We start from the raw sequence: 18,040 nt of genomic DNA on the forward strand, positions 1-18,040 counted from the left end.
TGAATGACAAAAAAAAAGAAAAAAAAAAGGTGGACCTACATATTCTACTCCGGTGTATGGGAGAAACATCACTGCCATGATATTTCCTGCAGGCTTGAGATTATATCGCTTGTGTGCAGGGGTTGGCCAGTTATTGTGTGCAGTGTGCTCGTAGTCATTTCTTTATGTGCCATATACAGGAGATGCTATATAGAACGGGCCAATAAGCTTAAACACCCCCCAGAGTGAACACTGGTATAATCGTTGCTGCAGTAGTAGTTTGAACTCAGATGAAGATCATCTTAGAGCTGCAGGTTTGCTGTTTCTCTGTCCACGGTGCTTGTAAGAGATCCTGCTCTAACAAGTTAAAACATAAACGTGTAGTGTTAAATCACGGTAGGAGCTGTACTTTATCACATAAGATGATATCATGTATAAGATTTGATCAGCGACATAGTAACTTTATTTTCACCGTCCCAGGATTGTCCGTCGCAGATGTTTTGCATTTGTAAATGGATCCGAATCTGGTGGTACCGTAAATTGGGTGTAGTTTGAGTTAAGGCTTCAGTCCGAAGTTGCTGTTGCTGTGCGCTCATGGAGCATCGCACATTTACCGACACTATTTCAAATGCATGAGAGCTTGGAGCCAGTTTGCATATGGAAGAAACAGAGAAAACGCAGCCTATGAAATAAAGTTTCCCGCTCCTCCCTCCCCATTATTTCTCTGTCTCTCTATCCATCTATCCATCCTTCTCTCGATTCACCATCTCCCTCTTTTTCACCTCTAGCTATATCTCCATCCTCCTCTCTCTCTCTCTCTCTCTCTCTCCCTCTCTCTCTCTCTCTCTCTCTCTCTCTCGCACTCCCTCCGTCTCTCTCTGGTGCGCGTTCACAACACTAACCTTGGCTCGACGTCAGAGCCTGTGCAGCAGTGCAGTATAATGGGAGCGCAAGCAACCCAGAGCGCCTCATAGGGGGCTGCATATCGCTGCTGTATCCTCTGCTTGGCGCTCTCTAGCTCCTCTCCAACCCTCTCCAGTACATCACCTATAGCCCATGCTTGGGCTCCCCCCTCCCCACTGGATCCGTACCCTTCGACATGGATGTCCCGCCGTACCTCGACCCGGAGGATTGTTGTTTCTTGGCGCAGTGAAGGAGGAGAAGGAGAAGGGGAAGGAATCATGCCGGGACTGCTAATGGATTTAGGGAAAGCGCAAGTGACCATGCCGTGATCTTGCGCATCCAGGGCCGCCGTCACCCTGCCTTGCCCAACGACCGTAGAAGAATTACGGGGGAATCGAACCCGCGCACCGGGGGGATTAAACCACTGTGCATTTTTTTTTAAAAACAACATGAAGATTACCTCCCATCATCTGATGATAACCAGTCTCGTTTTCAGGTCCAACCTCAGGCTGATCCCGCTTCTGCTGCTGTTTCTTGGTTACACTCGCGGGATGCCACACGTTTTAAGATTTGGTAAGATTCCACTTGTTTATGATACGATATAATCTGGATCGATTTCTACTCACACGAACTGCCTTTATGGCAGTCCACAATGAAATGACATTGACGGGATGCTAAAGCAGATGCATGGAGACATTTTTTTGTCCCACTCTTGCCTTCTTTTGTAATTAACAGCGTAGAGTTGGCAAAAGAATTTAATCCACACTCTAAAATCTTGATTGCTGATGAATAGTTTTCAGCCGTATTTTTGTATTCTCATAATGTTTAGTGGGAGGCTTTTCGCCGTATGCATCGCACCGTGAAGGATAAATGGTGTTTCCCACAAACCTTTAAACCGGTGTCACAGTAACTTTTGAAAGCAAATCAGCTGTAGCTAACCCGCAGATGAAGGCGTACTGCTATGCAACAGTTCACGGAGATGGGCAGGTGATGAAACTCAAGAAAAACACCAGAGCTGGACTCACGTCTCCTCACCGGCATCCTCACGAAGTCCAGTATCTCCACGGCCCTTTAAACTGCTGACACCCCAACATGTCCTCTGCAGTGAATGTTTACATGCAAACATTACTCCCGGAGAGCGGATCAATCCCTCTGATCTGTCACATGTTCCAATCAATACGCCCGGGCAGTACCTTTTTTATCCTCAATCCCACTGATTTACTATGCAACGTGGCTTGTTTATACCGTTATTGACATTGATCAAAGAGATAGTTCCGGTTTTCAGGGGTGATTGGCTGAGTCACGTTTGAAGCCACACAAATGTAACCACGTAACTGTCAAAACCGAGGATCATCACTCATACTGAGGGCATTTAGCTCAGTAGCCTAAAAGTTGATGAGCCACTCCTCTTCAAGAACTAGGCTACAGCATGTCGCTTGGCGGAAGAATGACACAAGTAACGCTGATTATTAGAGTAGTTCTTCAACAGTTGCCACTGTGGTGCATCATTGCTGATTCCTAGGTATGAAAATTGGGCCATTAATACATGTTTCTCGGCTCTGAAATCACTAAATCACGGCCTCTTGTGGTTTCATCTGTTGCTTAATTCGATTCGTCTCAGGGTGGCTGCGCTTTGTCGCTTTCCGTTGAATGTTCAGAGGACATCTTGGAGTGACAGGGCAGCCCCTCCTGACAGCGGATGTCATCAAGTGTTGACAACACATCCGTACAGTCCTCCCAATTCCCCTGAGGGTCCTGTTTAAGAGTCAGGCCGCGTCCGCAAGAGCCGCCGCTATGGCAACGGGATGTGCTTTTCTTCCTGCTGCATCCTCAGTCCGACGAGCGATTTCCCGTCTCACACGTTGTCTGACAGACGCCCGGCGTCTGTTCACAAATCCTTGGGGGGGACGGCAACGTCCCCGCGTAATAGTATTTGACACCAAAGTTTCCAAGCCGGCAAATAATGAATAAATTCCTGGGAGAGAAAGTGGAGCAGTAATTGATAAAACGTCTGAAGCACGTCTATGCCGTCCATGCCAGAGTGAAATCTGGCTATGGTTTCAGCACTGATATGTATTTGTACATATATACAGTTGTATGTTATATTCAGTAAATATGATGACTTTTGTTGCCTGTATCTCGCTATACCCAATATGTCGCCTGATACGTTGCGTCTGCAAGGCATCAACGCAATAGACATAACCGTGTGAGATAAGGGTTGATTCATGTCACTGAAATCTTTTGCTCTGAGGCAAAGCTCACGCTTGATTTCTTTTAGTCTGTGTCCTGGTGGCACTGATACGATCGGAGAGGCTGGATCGCGGCTAAAAAGTCGGGTCTCCGTCCGCGTCTCTGAACAAGCGACGGAACAAGCCACTGAGCCGCCTGTTCAGGACCACGGACAGCGAACCGGCTTCTTGGCAGCCCGGCCTGTGCCTGTTGCTGAACGACAAAAAAGAAAGAAAAGAAAAAAACAGATGGGTATGCGTTCTTTAAAAGCTGTAGTTTCAAGGTTTTTGTGCAGCATCATCCCTTGTCAGTCATGCAGCATCCTCTTCACATCCTTCTGTTGTGAGATAGCTCCGTTTCGTGTGGTGTAATTAATTCGCTTTAGAAAAGATGATATACTTAACTGTCTGCTTGCTTGTAAAGGTACTTCTATTTCTAAAAGAGGAATATAGATGAAGATGCAGATGCATGACAGTGTGTATAAGTGAATGTGCTTTAAAAGAGACACAAGAGAAATGCAAAATGCCTTGAGAGACACTGGAGCCCCTTTCTAGTGCATTTCCTGTCCTGCAGGATGTGCTTGATCAGCAGATAATCCCAGCTGCTCCTGCAAGAGGCTGTCTAAATGAGGAGGTCCCGTCCCCTGGGTCTTGTCTGTTCCCTTCCGGCCCGAGTTCCATTCTGCCCAGACAGGCGGCTCACATTGTACGACCACTGTTCTCCTGTCAGACTGAGACCTTTACACGCACACACACGCACACCATAACACCAAAGCATAGTCAGCCCTTTTTATTCACAGCATCGGTCTTACCATGTAGAGTGACAAGTGTCAGAGCGGGGGAAAAAAAAAACAAGTGTTGGGGCCACCAGCTGCAGGCAAATATGCTGAGCTAATTCCCAGACAGCACTGAATTATTGTGTTCAGTGTTCCTCATTTATAAATCGCAAAGGTAATTCATTTACTTAGATACTGAAATGGACCCAGTGCAGCCCTTACAAGGTGTAATAAATACGCTCGAGAGAAGGTTCTCTTTTTATAACTAGTTCACACTTACCTTTTCAGAGTGCTTATCCAGACTTTGTAGCTAAGGGTCTCAGAGCCCCAGAACAAAGTCGGTATTTTTTCCAGTTGCAGTTTTGATTTTCTTTCCATTTCCACCTGCACAATGTTGGCTGAAGTAAAAGCAGTAAAATATCCACTTTAGACTTGAGATGAAATCTAACGGCTTGCTTCTCTGGCATGAAAAATATGAAGCACGTATTGAATTTGCAAGCTGAACTATGTTTGGCTTAAATTATTAGTTTCCTTAAATTTGAAGATATTATTTTCTATGATAGGGATGACAGGAGAGATTGTAGAGAGATCTGACCTTCTAGCTAGAGTGATGAATGAAATTTCAGCAGCAGTATTTCAAGATGCTGCTTTTGTAAAAGTTCAACTTTCTCAGTTGTCAGAGATTGCCTGTTCGAATTCAATGAGGTGGAAATTTAGGGCTATTTTAAAGTCCATAGCATCATGTTGCCATGAACCAGTAGGCTAAAATTAAAGGAGCTCATTTCACTTTCTTCCATGCAAATAGAGCTATACAATCTTATTTGGCTGTCCCCATGTTCAGTCACTCAAGCAATGAGTCATCACATCTGCCATTTCATTAGAACTGGTTGGGTTTTACTTACAGACATGTCTTATTCACAGCACGTCTAATGAGGAAATTAAAGAGAACAAAAATCAACAGTGAAACTGAGATAGCGTTTTATTTCTGATGTCCATAGTTGGTCTGCGGCTGTGAGGTTGAGTGATAACATTATCACTGCCATCTTCAAACAGCATTGGCAGATGCAGTATGTCCCCGGGCTGTCAACTGCTGCTGAAAGCATTGTTGACTCAGAGATGCTTATTTGGTTTGTGTATTTCCTGCTTATGTTTATATTTTCCCAGTTCAGCCATGTCTGGGAATATTTATGACTAAAACACAACATTGTTGTTCATTTTGGAAAGAAAATCAGGCCTGGCAAAAGACACAATCCCCTCGATGAAAGCTAAGTTTATCTAGCTACTTCCACAATGCTCTGCCAGGATAAAGGTCTTTTATTGCGTTTCTAATATTTAAGACTCTTTTTATCCCCTCAACTATTGTGGTGAAATTACAAGGTTGTCAAGAACAAGCAAGGGTAGAGGGAACAAATTCAAGGGGAGTTTGTAGTTAATTGACTTTATTTGCTTTTGCTTTCCTCCAGCCTGAATTATCAGCATGCTGGAGTTTAGTTTGGGTTTGCAGGAATTATGGATAACACCCTGTGCCCTGGCCCACTGCCAGCGTGTTCACGGCAAACACATTTAAATAGGCACAAAGCTGCTTAAAATATTCATGTGTCACTTGGCCCTGCCATAGCTTATAGAAATATGAAACTATCTCTTCTCTGCTGGCAAATGATTTCCATGGTTTAAAAATACCCACCGTGGGTTTCAAGAACAAAGAGGAGATCTGTCGTACATTAGCATGCAGCACCACACATGGGCTTGAAGCAGGGAAATATCTAGATGGATTTCTAAAACATGTTTACAGTCTTGAGTCTTTGAAGGTCTTGCTGTCATGCCTCAGTTACAAAAGGCTCAATGGTGATTAATTCAGCGTACAGATTTCTTGGCATTTTGAAAAGGAAAATATCTGTGAGGTATGAAATTAGTTTTCTTGTTGTGTTTAGAATCAAGTCAATTTTTCAGATTTACCAGCTACATTTGAAACGAGTATTTACATTGAAGGAGGCTTTAGATGATTGACTTTGTTTGCAGAGTAACCAGCTCTAGCATAACTGCCTCTTCTGACAAATGGTCTGTTTTTGCAACTCAAATAGAATACGTCTGAGTCCTCATGTTCCTTTGCTGCCTTGTCGAAGACTTGATTTCGGTATAGGCTTTCATTATTCACAGGCTATCACTCTCTGTCATTGTCACTAAGGGATTTCCCTGGATATCAGAAGGGTTAGGGGTTATATGTGCAATTGTTCTGTGAAATTGTCCCTTGAGAAGAACCCTGCAGCATGTCTAGCTGCCTGGTTGTCTGGCTCAGAGCTGACTGAAGGTCAGAGCTGAAACTGCTCGCAAGGAAGACTTTTTTTTTTTTTTTTCATTTTGCATCTTTTAACACGTGGAGCCGTCCTTCTCACAATCCCACCAAGGGAGATTGAAGAAAATTTGAAGTCACTGAGAGGTGTGAGAAAAACAAGACTGTTTGTTAGCGAGAGAGGGAGTCTGTGTAAAGTGTGAGCGAGAAGAAAAACAGTGAGTGTTGAGGCCAGCAGATAGAGAGTAAAGATAGATTAGTTTGCCTCAGAGCAGTCCACTCTCAGCCCACTCTCAGTTGTTGTCTTTTATTACTGTTTTGTGATGGCTTCTGTGAAGAGAGGCAGGAAGGACAGTCGAGTATGCTGTGGAAATGTAGTGGGAGGCCAGGAGTCATGCACTGCAGCTCTGAATAAATGTCAGCAGTATAGTATTAGCAGGATGAAAATTTGCCTGAGACTACATATTTGCATGAAATAGCTTTTAGAGGAAAAAAAAATGGTAAAAACATCTATAACACAAATATCCTTGTAGGTTCCTTGGGGAACTAAGTGTGAATATGTATTTTTATTAGCCTCTAATGAATTTATCTATTATGTCTCATTACGTATTTGGCTGTTTCTACTTCCACTAAAACATAGGATGGTGGGAATCAATAAAAATCAATATGTTTGTATTGCTAAGAGGAATCTTGAAAAAAAGACAGAAACTGGCAGCATAGCATGCAACCAGTGCCAAGTCCCAGATGCCCCTTTCTGTGTTTATCTATCACAGGTTACCATCTGTGAGAATGCAAACATGTACACAAAAAAAAAAGAACAAATGCGTACTATAAGAAGGATGTGTAGGAGTGGATTTATAATGTGTGGCGCTGTGAATTAATGATGACTTTAAACAGCCACGAGCTGCAGGGACTTCTGTAGGACCAGTGGTTTTGATGTAGACATTTTCACAGTTCTTGTTTCTACTTTCGATCCGTCTGTCAAGTTCCGAACCCGGGTGGACTTGTTCATTTACGCGCAGTGTGATATATGTTCTTAACTGGCTGTGCTTTAAGTGGTCTGAAAAATCAACCTTCTGCTTTGCTGCAGTATTGTGCCATGCTCTGCATTACATTTGGGAGTAACATGTGAGACTTTTAACTTCATAGGAGCTCAACTGTGGTAATTAACTATTGAGTGATTGCTTAACAGAGGCAAACAAACCTGGTTTGTCAGTGGTTTATTATGGAAGCTGGTGATAGTGCTGTTTGGGAGCTAGAGTAAATGTTTAATGTGTATAATTAGTGCATGTAGGAGGGTCATAGATTGCCTTTTGTTGAATGTGTTTGTTGCAAAGGCCTCAGTTTTAAATAGGATTGTAATTTCACCCAGGTAGCCTTTTATGGATTTAAAACTGTGTCTTTGTGTGTCCTGTAAACAGGGACGATTACATGTGAATTCCGAGCATGCAGAGCAGGTAAACATATTTGAAGGCACATACACCATAAATGAAAGCATTGACGTCCAAACTACATGGGATTCAGAAGTCAATCGATCGCAGAAAGCCCTCCGGCTGTGTTGGCTATGATGTGAGTTACCGATCAGGTTAGGATGTGGTGATTCACCTTCATCCCCAGCCAGCTGAATAAAGGAGTGAGAGGAGGAGGGGAGCGGGTGGCTGAAAGGGAGAAAGCAGAATTCAGGCTCCCATTGACAGCACTGCCTGTTGGATGTATGAACATTTCTCTGTCTGAAGCAAGGCCACAACGGGAAATGGGCTCTGGGAGAGGACGTATTGAAGCAGACTTACTTAAAATCATGTTCTTTGAATCCACATGACACTCTATTGTCCACGATCCACCAGGGCTATGCAAAACATCCTCCTGGTGAATTTCATTTTTCTGTCCTTTCTTTCCTTTTTGCTCAGAGGATTTTTTTTCTAAGCGTTTGTGTGGAATTCTCTAATCATCGTTCCAATCTTTTTGTTTTGAAGGTATTTGCAAAAGGAAAAGTGAACGGAGAAATCTGTTGGAAAGAAACTAGTGTATTTGTGTCTAATTTAGTAGAAGTAAGCAACGTTACAGAAAGCATAAAGATGACGGGTGTAAGCTGTCATTTAAAAAAAAAAAAAAAAAAGATCCAACTAATCTTGGGAAACATTTTGGCAAAGCTTTATTGCTAAAACCTATATCTTTTGGCTGCAGTAGCCTTTGTCAGGGCTCTGTTGTTTGTCGCCCACACTCCAAAAGACACACAGTTCCCCTATTTGTTTGATGTGACCCAACAATCCTCCCCTCATCCACACACACAAAGCATTACAGCGGACTGGAACAGACTTGGATTGATTTCCCATCTTGCACAATCTGTTTTAAAATTTTTGAGGAGACATAATGAAGCCAATCGCCTCCGTTTCCCTCGCACGGCTACCGATGAGATATACGCGCACCCGGCCAGTGCTTTTTAAACATGACAAAAGACTGTGAATTTCCTACTCAACAGGGTGTGAATGAATGTGAGAAATGATGAAATAAACAGTAGACTGCAGATCAGGAGAAAGATTAAAACAGGAGTCTTGATTTTCCACCAGCTTCACCTCTATTGTCTCTTTACATTTATCCTCAATAGATCTTTTCTTATTTATTGAGAAAAAACGATCACGCATATTTGAGGAACTTCATTGTTCAGTAATTTTTTTTTTGTCATCATGCTTCTGGCTATTTTCCTCGCTAACGTCAGCGCACAGGGCTCTTTCATTTCTTCCTCTCGCTGCTACTGTGCAATCTGCCTGTGTGTGTTCGTACAACAAGCAGGAAAAATTGACACACCTTTGCAGCAACGTGTAGCATATTGACTTGTACCTGTAGCTCTGATTATCAGCTAGCTTGTGTACAGCAGTGGCTCATGGGAGGCTGATGAACCCAAACCAGGAGCTGACATTTTCCTGCCCTGCGGCTGAGGGAGACGGGGGGAGGATGCAGGTGTCCGTTCAGGTCTAATGGGCCATCCATTCAGTCGTTTAATTGAGTGTCTTTTATCTGCCTCCAGTGACCTCTTTTATTCTCCATTTCTCCCTCTTCGTTTCCTTAGCTCATCTATTTTTTCATGCCCCACCCCTCCTCCTCCTCCTCCTCCCTCCCTCCCTCCCATCCTCCTCTTCCAAACTCTCCGCTTTTTTGGTTGTCTGACAGCCCACCCGTCTGCCATCTGCGTAATACCTACAGCTTATGCCGACTTTAGACATCATGCCCATCACCTGTTGTTTTCTAAACACATCTGACGGGCTGTGAGGAGGCAGCGTGACGGCGAGGTGCACTTTCAGCATCAAATCAATATCGAGAATCCAGAAAATGGAGTTTTCTGTCCATTTTCTTTTCTTCTCTCCCCATTTCTTTCCCTTTATCCTTCTCTGTCCTTCATCCCTGTGTCGTCTTTGTCTCCCTTTGGTGCTCAGCTTGTCTCCTGGACCTTCCCCTCTACTTTGTTCTCTCTCACTATCATCAAGCCATACTTCTCCTCATCTATGGTCTCGGTGTCCTTGCACACAAAGGCACAATTCCTCATTTGACATACACATTCCAAGCCTCCACATCTTATTGTACCTTTGAATTTCAAAGCAAACAATACCCTTTCAGTTTCAGATTTCTATTGAACTTCCCCAATCCTTGAATAGAACACTGTTGTAAAGCTTTTATTACCACAACTTACTTTATAATGTATCTAAGCCATAGGTGACATGGTAGGGGTCTGTAGAATACTCATTTGTCTATATATTTATATTTAACTTCTTACATTTTAGCGTATGTTTAAGTCAGGGTTTACCGGCTTCTGTGTCATTTCCTATCTGAAAATAATAATCATCTTCTTAAAAATGATTATAATCAGATTACCAAAATCCTGTAAAACATCTCTTTTTTTTTTTCCTCTCCCGTCGCCCTACAAAAACACAGCTGTGAGCATTAAAGAGCCGCCTCCTGAATTAATTCTTGACCTTTGGCTCCGGCAGGAGATAACATCTGCCCTTCTACAAGAAAGAAAGTCTAATTTTACAGCCATTTTGTCCGATATTACAATGGCGAGAGTGTAATACAGGGCCATTTTGATGAGCAGGAGAACAGTGAGAATTAGAATGAGAGTAGAGAAGTGAGTAAAGAGGACGATAGAGTCTCATATAATTTGCTCTGACCTAATTGCAACATTATAAATTGAACTTATTTTTTGCTCTACACCGTGGTCGTCTGCATATGACAAATGTTAGATGCATGTAAGAGAGATTGTAGTGCAACTTTATCCTTCTCTCACACTCTTTTCAGATGACAATGATGGTTTCATGCTTGAAATGTAAATGTTCAGAGATGGTAAAGTAGTGAGACGAGAGTCTTAGCATTCCACTTTTTGGCAAGTATGCTGAGAGACAGTTGGAAATCCCCTTAACTTTCAGTTTGTTTTAAGACTTGAAGATTACTGTTAGTCAAGTTCTCATCTATATTTATTTTGGTGAGCGATCGAGCCTGGAGGCTGGAGTGTCCTGGGACGCTGGAGACACCCAGTCCATCCTGCCTCATACCTCTCAGCTGCAACGCCATAAATGGTACTAATGCCGGTAAAACAGTTTCATCACAATGGGGAAAGTGATTATAAACCAGAGATGCACATGCATATTCACAGTGTTCTCAAGGCTGGACTGCTGCCTCTCTTACTCTGCAGTGGATAATTAGCATCTCTCACACGTGCTTAGGCTTGATTAAAACTCAGTTTACAGTGAGCAGTGCTGTGAGGTCGCCATCTGTCACCTGCCGAGGCCACCATGAGACGTATTCTAGTCAGAAGGAGCGAGGAAGGCGGTGTGTGTGTGTGTGTGTGTGTGGCCGTTTGATAAAAGAGAGAAAAGATGGGGTATAGAAAGAGAAATGGCAGAGATTGGTGAGGCATGAAGTATTAGGAAGTATTTTGTTCAATAAGCGGTCCCTCTCACTCCCTATGGCCTGTATATCAGAGCTAAATCACATATTTTCTGTGTAGGCAGAAAAAGCTCCTGACTGCAGTTTTGGGATTTGTCTTATTTACTTGAACTTTATAACCTTGTGACAGCAGTTTTGGGAATACTCATGTTTATACTTGGAAGTCAGATAGGAAGTGTGAGTTGTAAGGCTCATAAAATCCACAGTGTATAAAAGGCACTGTATTTTTCCAAAAATGTAAGTTCATCAATCAAATAATGAGATTTTTTTCCCCCCTAAAAAAATGTTTTCATGCCACGGCTGCGATGTAGAATACACCATTACTGCATGGTGCATATTTGTTTCACTGGTGATAAACTTTAATGCTGCACTTATTGAGTACATTTACATTCCACATATTATAACACAGATAAACTGGTATTCTCATTGTAGCAAACATGATAACATTGGCAGTTATGTTTTAATAAGCATATTTGCCCCAATTAACAGAATCTGTTATTTGTATAAACAACGTTTCCATGGTAACATACTCAATATTAAGGTTTCGTACCCTGAAATATCAGGTGGGAATGATGCAGATCAGAAAATCAAGAAAACTCCATTATTCTCAGCTTTGGTAACTGTCAGTTACCAAAGGGACAGGATTTTCAAAGTGACCCACAGAGAACCAACATAAAGACAATTGAAAACTCTTTGCCTGCAAAGAGTGAAAAGATTTATTGAAGCCTGACTGCTCTTCCTGAGGCATCATTCAGCGCTGCCTGGGGAAGAACTCAAAACATGTTGCCACCTCTCTGCATGTTATATTGCAGCCACTATAATGGCTGTCTTCTGCTCTGTGTGCTTGTGTTGATTTGTGCACATCAGAAGCTTCAGTAAATATTTTTACTCTTTGCGAGCAAGGAGCTTAAAGTCTTCTTTAACTTGATACTACTTGATTCCTCTGTACGTGGAAAACAACTGTCAGAAACATTAAGTATATGAGATATGTACTGACTGAGCTGTAGCATGTATTTTTTACCTCCACAAATAAGAATGACAATTTTCCCCAAAGGAAAATATTAGGTATTGCTTGCATTTGTGAAAATGCGTTTTTTCCCCCACCCACGTATGTGATGCCATGCCATTTTAAAACATCGTCCTGGCCATTAAGAAATTACAATAGACATTTTTCCAAACACTAAATCAGTCAACTGAACAAAAGAGCTGCCCAATTAATTGGCTGTAAAAAAAATAATCATAGGTTCCAGCCCGAAATAGAATTATTTCTGTTTGTATGAAATATTGATTGATAATTTTCAGGTAATGAAACACTCCGTCTACATGTCAGTTAGGGATAAAAGCTTTTCCCTGTGGGTGGGAGTGTGTGTTTGTGTGTGAATGTGTACTGACACTACAAAACATGCACCTGCCTCTCACTGTGCCTCTGTCTGAGCAGGTAACTGAAACTCAATAACAGGACCATATTCATGATGCGTACCCACATGTAGGTGTGTTTGTGCCTCATGATGATATGAAACATTTCAGCAAAAATAATGCATTTTAATGTAACACATCGTCACAATGAACAGTGGTCATGACTTGATGTTGCTGTAAGTAAATTTTTTTAATCCCCTGAACAGGCCATTATTCCTGTATTGTGTGTAAGTGCATGTGCATTTAATGATACTACAGAACGATCATAGCTATTGGCACTAGGTGTGTTCCTGTGTTTCCTAAAGAGACGATATGTAATTATTTCAATTTAAAATGAAATTTTAAAAAAAGAAGTAACATTATCAACAGAATGTGCCACAGCCACTAGCTGCTATCCCTCTCCCTTGTATTCCTTGACCTTTCACAACTTGTCCTATGTTCCTGCCACTGCTACATCTTCCCAGTCTCTCTGACTGGGCAGACTGGGTATGAAATTGTTTTCGTCAGTCTAACAATAACTGAAGAAAACAACCTACCAGTTACATAATCAGATTTCAAGATAAACTTGTGTGGGAAAACATTATGCCCCAATCCATGCAGGTTTGGCAACATGACAACATCTGCCCTATGCTGAGGTTAAATTTATTCAAGCTAAGGATAGCTCAACATTAGAGTGAGGTTTGAAACTTGGTTTGAGTGGCCAGTGAGCCCAGTCATGCGCACCCTGAATGACAGGTACACAGAGAGACCTAGTAAAAATTTATGGATTTTTGGGCGCTCCACTGGCCCATCCGTGCGGTGGCCCACCGGGATTTGTCCCGGGATTGCCCGATGGTGAGTCCAACTATGGCACAGGGGAAGGGGGGCAAAGAGTTAGTTTCCTTGTTTCTTACAACGGGTATGGACAACCCAAGTTTCTGGTAACATGCCACACAATTTACAACAGTTGGCCAATTCTTACTCACTGCCTCTTTAAAGGAGCTCGTCTGTTCTCAAGAGCAGGGATGTTTCTGTGAAATGTGAGTATGTGCGTGTATGTGTATGTGCTCATCTGTGAATGTCAATGTGCGCACAGGCCAGCGTGTGCACTTGGTGCTTATACATCTTATTTTCGCAGTAGTTGGTATTTCTTTTCAGTTGCATTCGCAACTTGAGAGCAGTGGAGAGGTTGGAAACTGCGAGCAGACAGAAGTCATTTGGGACTTCAGCAATTCAAGGCCTGTGGAAGTGTACTCACAGTTTGGCACAATTAGTACCAAAAGGGGTCCCTGCTTGACAAATTAGCACACAAAATGTCAGCCGGTAGTTTAGCACATCCACAATGAGTCCTTGCAAATTAGCACATATTTTGAGGAGGGAGCTGGCACATTATTATGAATAGAGAGAGCCTGGCAAATTAGCACATCTGTTGCCAGCGCTCAGAATTAATACATGTTATATGATCACTGGTTTCCCACTTGGAGCTGGGTCAGAGATGCGGGTGGTGGCACACATCTCTAATTGAAGACTACAGTATGTGTGTGTGTGCTCATTATAAGAGATTGATGAGATTGATCTTTTGGCAATGGTAGAGCTAATTATTACCCTGAGTGCAACTGAACTGAGTTGTCTTTGAATGCTGCAGGCGTGGGCTTTAAATTCTCACATCAGTCACATTTTCCCTGGACTCAGTTGTTTCTTACCTGACAGGCTTGTTTAGGCTCAATCTTTGGAGTGCGTGATTGTGTGTGTTCACACGTGTATGTTCAAGTGTGTGAGTCAGCCTGAGGCTTAGCGTCCAGCGGTGGCAGGTGACAGTCTAGTCCAGTGTCAAGAGGCTTTAGGGTGACAGAAGTGATTCTATTCTGGAGAAAATACCAACAAGCCAAACAAGTCGGATAACAACAGCTAAACTCTTGTTCACATAAGCTGCTTTCTTCTGGTTTCATGTTCAGTTTCCATAACCCTAACAGGGTGGTTGATTAAGTTATTGATTTATTGCTGAGTCACTACATTCATTGACTCTTTGTGCTTAAATGAAGTGTGTTTTCAACTGTTTTTTTCCAGGGTATGGATCTTTTTTTAAGTTTTTCTTTCTTGCTATATGAGCATTTGTATAGGGGGCGCATGGGCAAACTTAGATTATAAATACTACTCTTTTACTCAAATACTTTGAGTAAAAGAGTAGTATATAACTATTTTATTTTATTTTATTTAAGTCAACTAGATTCAACCAAGAATGTGCTGTGCATCTCCTTAGAAAAAAGAAACCTCTATTAACCAAGTTTAGTGCTTTCCTTATCTTCCTCTTACAAAACCAATACCCTGTAAGATACCATCTCTGAGCCTGGGCCTGAGATGTAGCTGCACTGTCAAAAAATTTACAGTGTCGTGTATCACCTCTGCTACAAAAGGTATAAAAGCAGCATGTGTCTCTGCCCATACATGCTGAATAAAATAAAATAGAATTACGCTCGTCCGCAAACAGTGACAAGTGTGTTTGACAAATGAAGTCACACCATAGATGTCTCAAATAGCTTTCTAGTGAATTTTATGCAGCCTACGCTGATGACGGCCTGTTTGTGTGATATCATAGCTCTGGCAACAACCCTGCACAGTTGATGTATTCCGTGCCCTGGTCAGATTTCTGGGGATCTTCAGGGAGGGAGAGAATTGGCCCTTGTGCAGCATAGGAAGGTCAGTCTACCGCAAGGGGAGCTTCAGATTAATGACCAGGGGCGGCGACTCTCTGCAGGCCTTCATGCATCATGTCCCATTCACCGCCAAACATGTCAGGGAGCGCTCCCATTGGGAATTTCTGGGATATTTACGGAGCATTTCCATCACTTTTGCCTCCTGCCTCCTCACCAGCTGAATGACGGAGGGAGACAGAAGCAGGCCAGGGGGTTGGGGTGTTCTGGGTGGAGGTCTTAAAGCTTAACCGAGTGACTTCATGTGCATACCTGAGCCGCTTGCCCTAGCGACAAGTTTTCTCGCTGGTTGCCATGGCAGCCACCCAACAGCCCACCGCCATCCTGCAGCTGCGCTGCTGGTCATTAGTCACAGAGACAGGCCGTCCATGCTATCACAACGCCCTTCCTTCACCAATCAGCTGTTCAGATTCCAAAACTGCCGATGCCTCATAGACATAGCATACAGTAGATGCATGAGTCGCCATGGCAACATATCTGACTCCCATTTTCCATTCTGCAAGAGCATCCTTGAGTAAAGAGAGCTAAGTGTAGTTTCATTCATACTTCTTTTAGTAGTAAATGCATTCTTCCTGCTATTATTTACACTATACTCAAGTCACAAATATATCGTCGTAGTTTTAACCTTTGCTCAGAGAAGCATCTTAGCAGTGGAATATATTTTGTCCTGTTCATCTGTGCATGAAATATTAAAGTTCATCCATTGCTATTGTTCTGATGTACATCCTTCAGAGGTGAATGACGATTGTTTACTGGGACTCATTTCAAATTAACTTAATTTCTCTCAGAAACCAAGTTACTGTTTTATGTTCAATCCAAAATGCACTTGACTAACTGTGAACAAACATTAAAAGAGAATAAAATTTACATAGGGTATACGCCCTCCCACACTGCACTTTGATTTTGACTTCCTGCGCAGTCTCTCTCATGCACATTGAGACATTCAGATCATCGAGCCTGTTTTCTCGTCAGGGTGATTATCCAGCTCATAACTCACTCAGAGCTTTCATTTGTACCATAATTCACACCAGTCCCAATGATGGCGGCTCCATAATTCACACACACACTGATTATCTCAGCTGTAACTCACACACCTGCAATCAGATGGACTACAACAGCAAGAAGTGAGACGAGGACGGATGGTACAAGGCAGAGCGTTATTAAACTTTAGGCGAGCTAAACATACAATACATCCCCTATTAATGTGTGCAAGTCTTTTCCAAGGTGCTGAAAGTCCAGTTTGGGAAGAAAGATCAGACTCATCGTTCAGTTTAAACAATACTGAAAATCTGTTCTTTAAAAAACGTCAACCGAGATTAGATTCCATGGAGCATTAAATCAAACGATGCCCATTTCATTTTCTGTGTGCTATCATTTTCCAAGGTAATTTAATGTTTGACATATCCCTTGAAATGCTTAATTTAATGTTTCTGCTTCTCTGTGTTCCCTAAGATATACAGTTTCTTTAAAACCAGTTTGTCCAAGCCTTACAGCGCGCAGAAGAAATCTGATGAACATAACTTAATATCCTTATGCTCATTTTCAGACTCGTTGAACAGGCCAGTGGAGCTCTGTCTACTCCCCGAGGGCAATAGTATAATAATTATCTATTAGGTCAGACTGACATGATTCCCATCATCTTTAATGGTGATTCTCGGGTATTCGTTCTTTTGAAGATTAATGTGAAATTTCAGAGAAATGAAATGCCATGAATAGCAACATGTTCACATCACATTGCCGCTGTATAGCAGCAGGACTAACACATTAAAACCTCATTATTATGGATCACTCAATGACACAGTGAAACAAAAAATGTACTTGAGTAGTGCCTTTATAAGTTTCATTCATATGTGTGTATATATAAATACATGAAAGAAATCATACCATACTGTATGGCTGTAACATGGTGACAGTGATAAAGTTCACTTCCCAAGTTAATGACATCTTCTTTGCCCTCCTGCACTCCTTTTCTATCATTCCCTGCTGTGGCCAGCTGCTATTTATAGCTGCTGTGTCTATTACTGTAAAGCTCTCTCACTCTTTCTCCACTCTTTTAAAAATGCGTCACTCTTTCTCTGTCTTTTCCTCTTCCAGTCTCACTTTCCCCTCGCTCTCTGTAATTGAATCAATAAACAGGCTTTAAACTTTTTTTTCAGTTTGGATTTCATCAAACTGACTCTCTGTCCTTCGAGAGGGTGGGAACCATGGATGGACTCCTGAACTCTGCTCTTGTCTCCGAGAGTGTTTCTCAGAGCCGCTCTCACAACCCCCTTTCATCTTTTTCTCCCCCCCCCCCCCCACTTATCCGCTCTCTTTTAAGTTTGATTTCTGCAAAGCTTTCTCTGGATTTAGTCCATCCTCAAAGGTGTACTAGCTGCTGGAGCTCTAGCTTTGATTTTTTTTTTTTATTATGTTTATTTTGAAAGTTGAAAGTAGTTGCTTGACTCTGCAGCTGTTTGACATAGAACTATTCTTTGTGAAATTTTAACATGTTATATGGTGCAGCATATTGCGCCACCCTTAACACAACTTGACTTCATTCTAATGATGGATGTGTTAAAATACCCTGTCATCATTCTCACTGACCCCATTTACACCTGAAACTAGAGATGTCCTCGGTGACTTGATTAGATGGAACAAAAATGCACACACTTTGAAACACATGAAAAAAAAAAACACAAAGCATGTAAATTGGATTGTAACAGCAAAATGTCCATGCACGTTTGGAATTTAATTTTACTGACATCCATTTCTGGTGACTGTCAGATGTAAATGAATTCAGGTGAATTATGCCGTGACATAATCTTGAAATGAGGCACA

General features: G+C 42.1%; 1 protein-coding gene across 1 annotated transcript in view; it reads left to right on the forward strand.

The window, feature by feature from the left end:
* Positions 1-1,316: 1,316 nt before the first annotated feature.
* The window catches only part of LOC121199381 (glutamate receptor ionotropic, kainate 2-like), a 54,083-nt gene continuing 37,359 nt past the window's right edge, over positions 1,317-18,040 (forward strand). Inside the window, exon 1 of the mRNA XM_041064004.1 lies at positions 1,317-1,455. Within this exon, the coding sequence (XP_040919938.1) occupies positions 1,332-1,455 (124 nt within the window). The 5' untranslated portion in view covers positions 1,317-1,331. The remainder of the gene's footprint in view (positions 1,456-18,040) is intronic.

This window comes from Toxotes jaculatrix, chromosome 19 (genome assembly GCF_017976425.1).
Source record: "Toxotes jaculatrix isolate fToxJac2 chromosome 19, fToxJac2.pri, whole genome shotgun sequence".
Taxonomy (NCBI): domain Eukaryota; kingdom Metazoa; phylum Chordata; class Actinopteri; family Toxotidae; genus Toxotes; species Toxotes jaculatrix.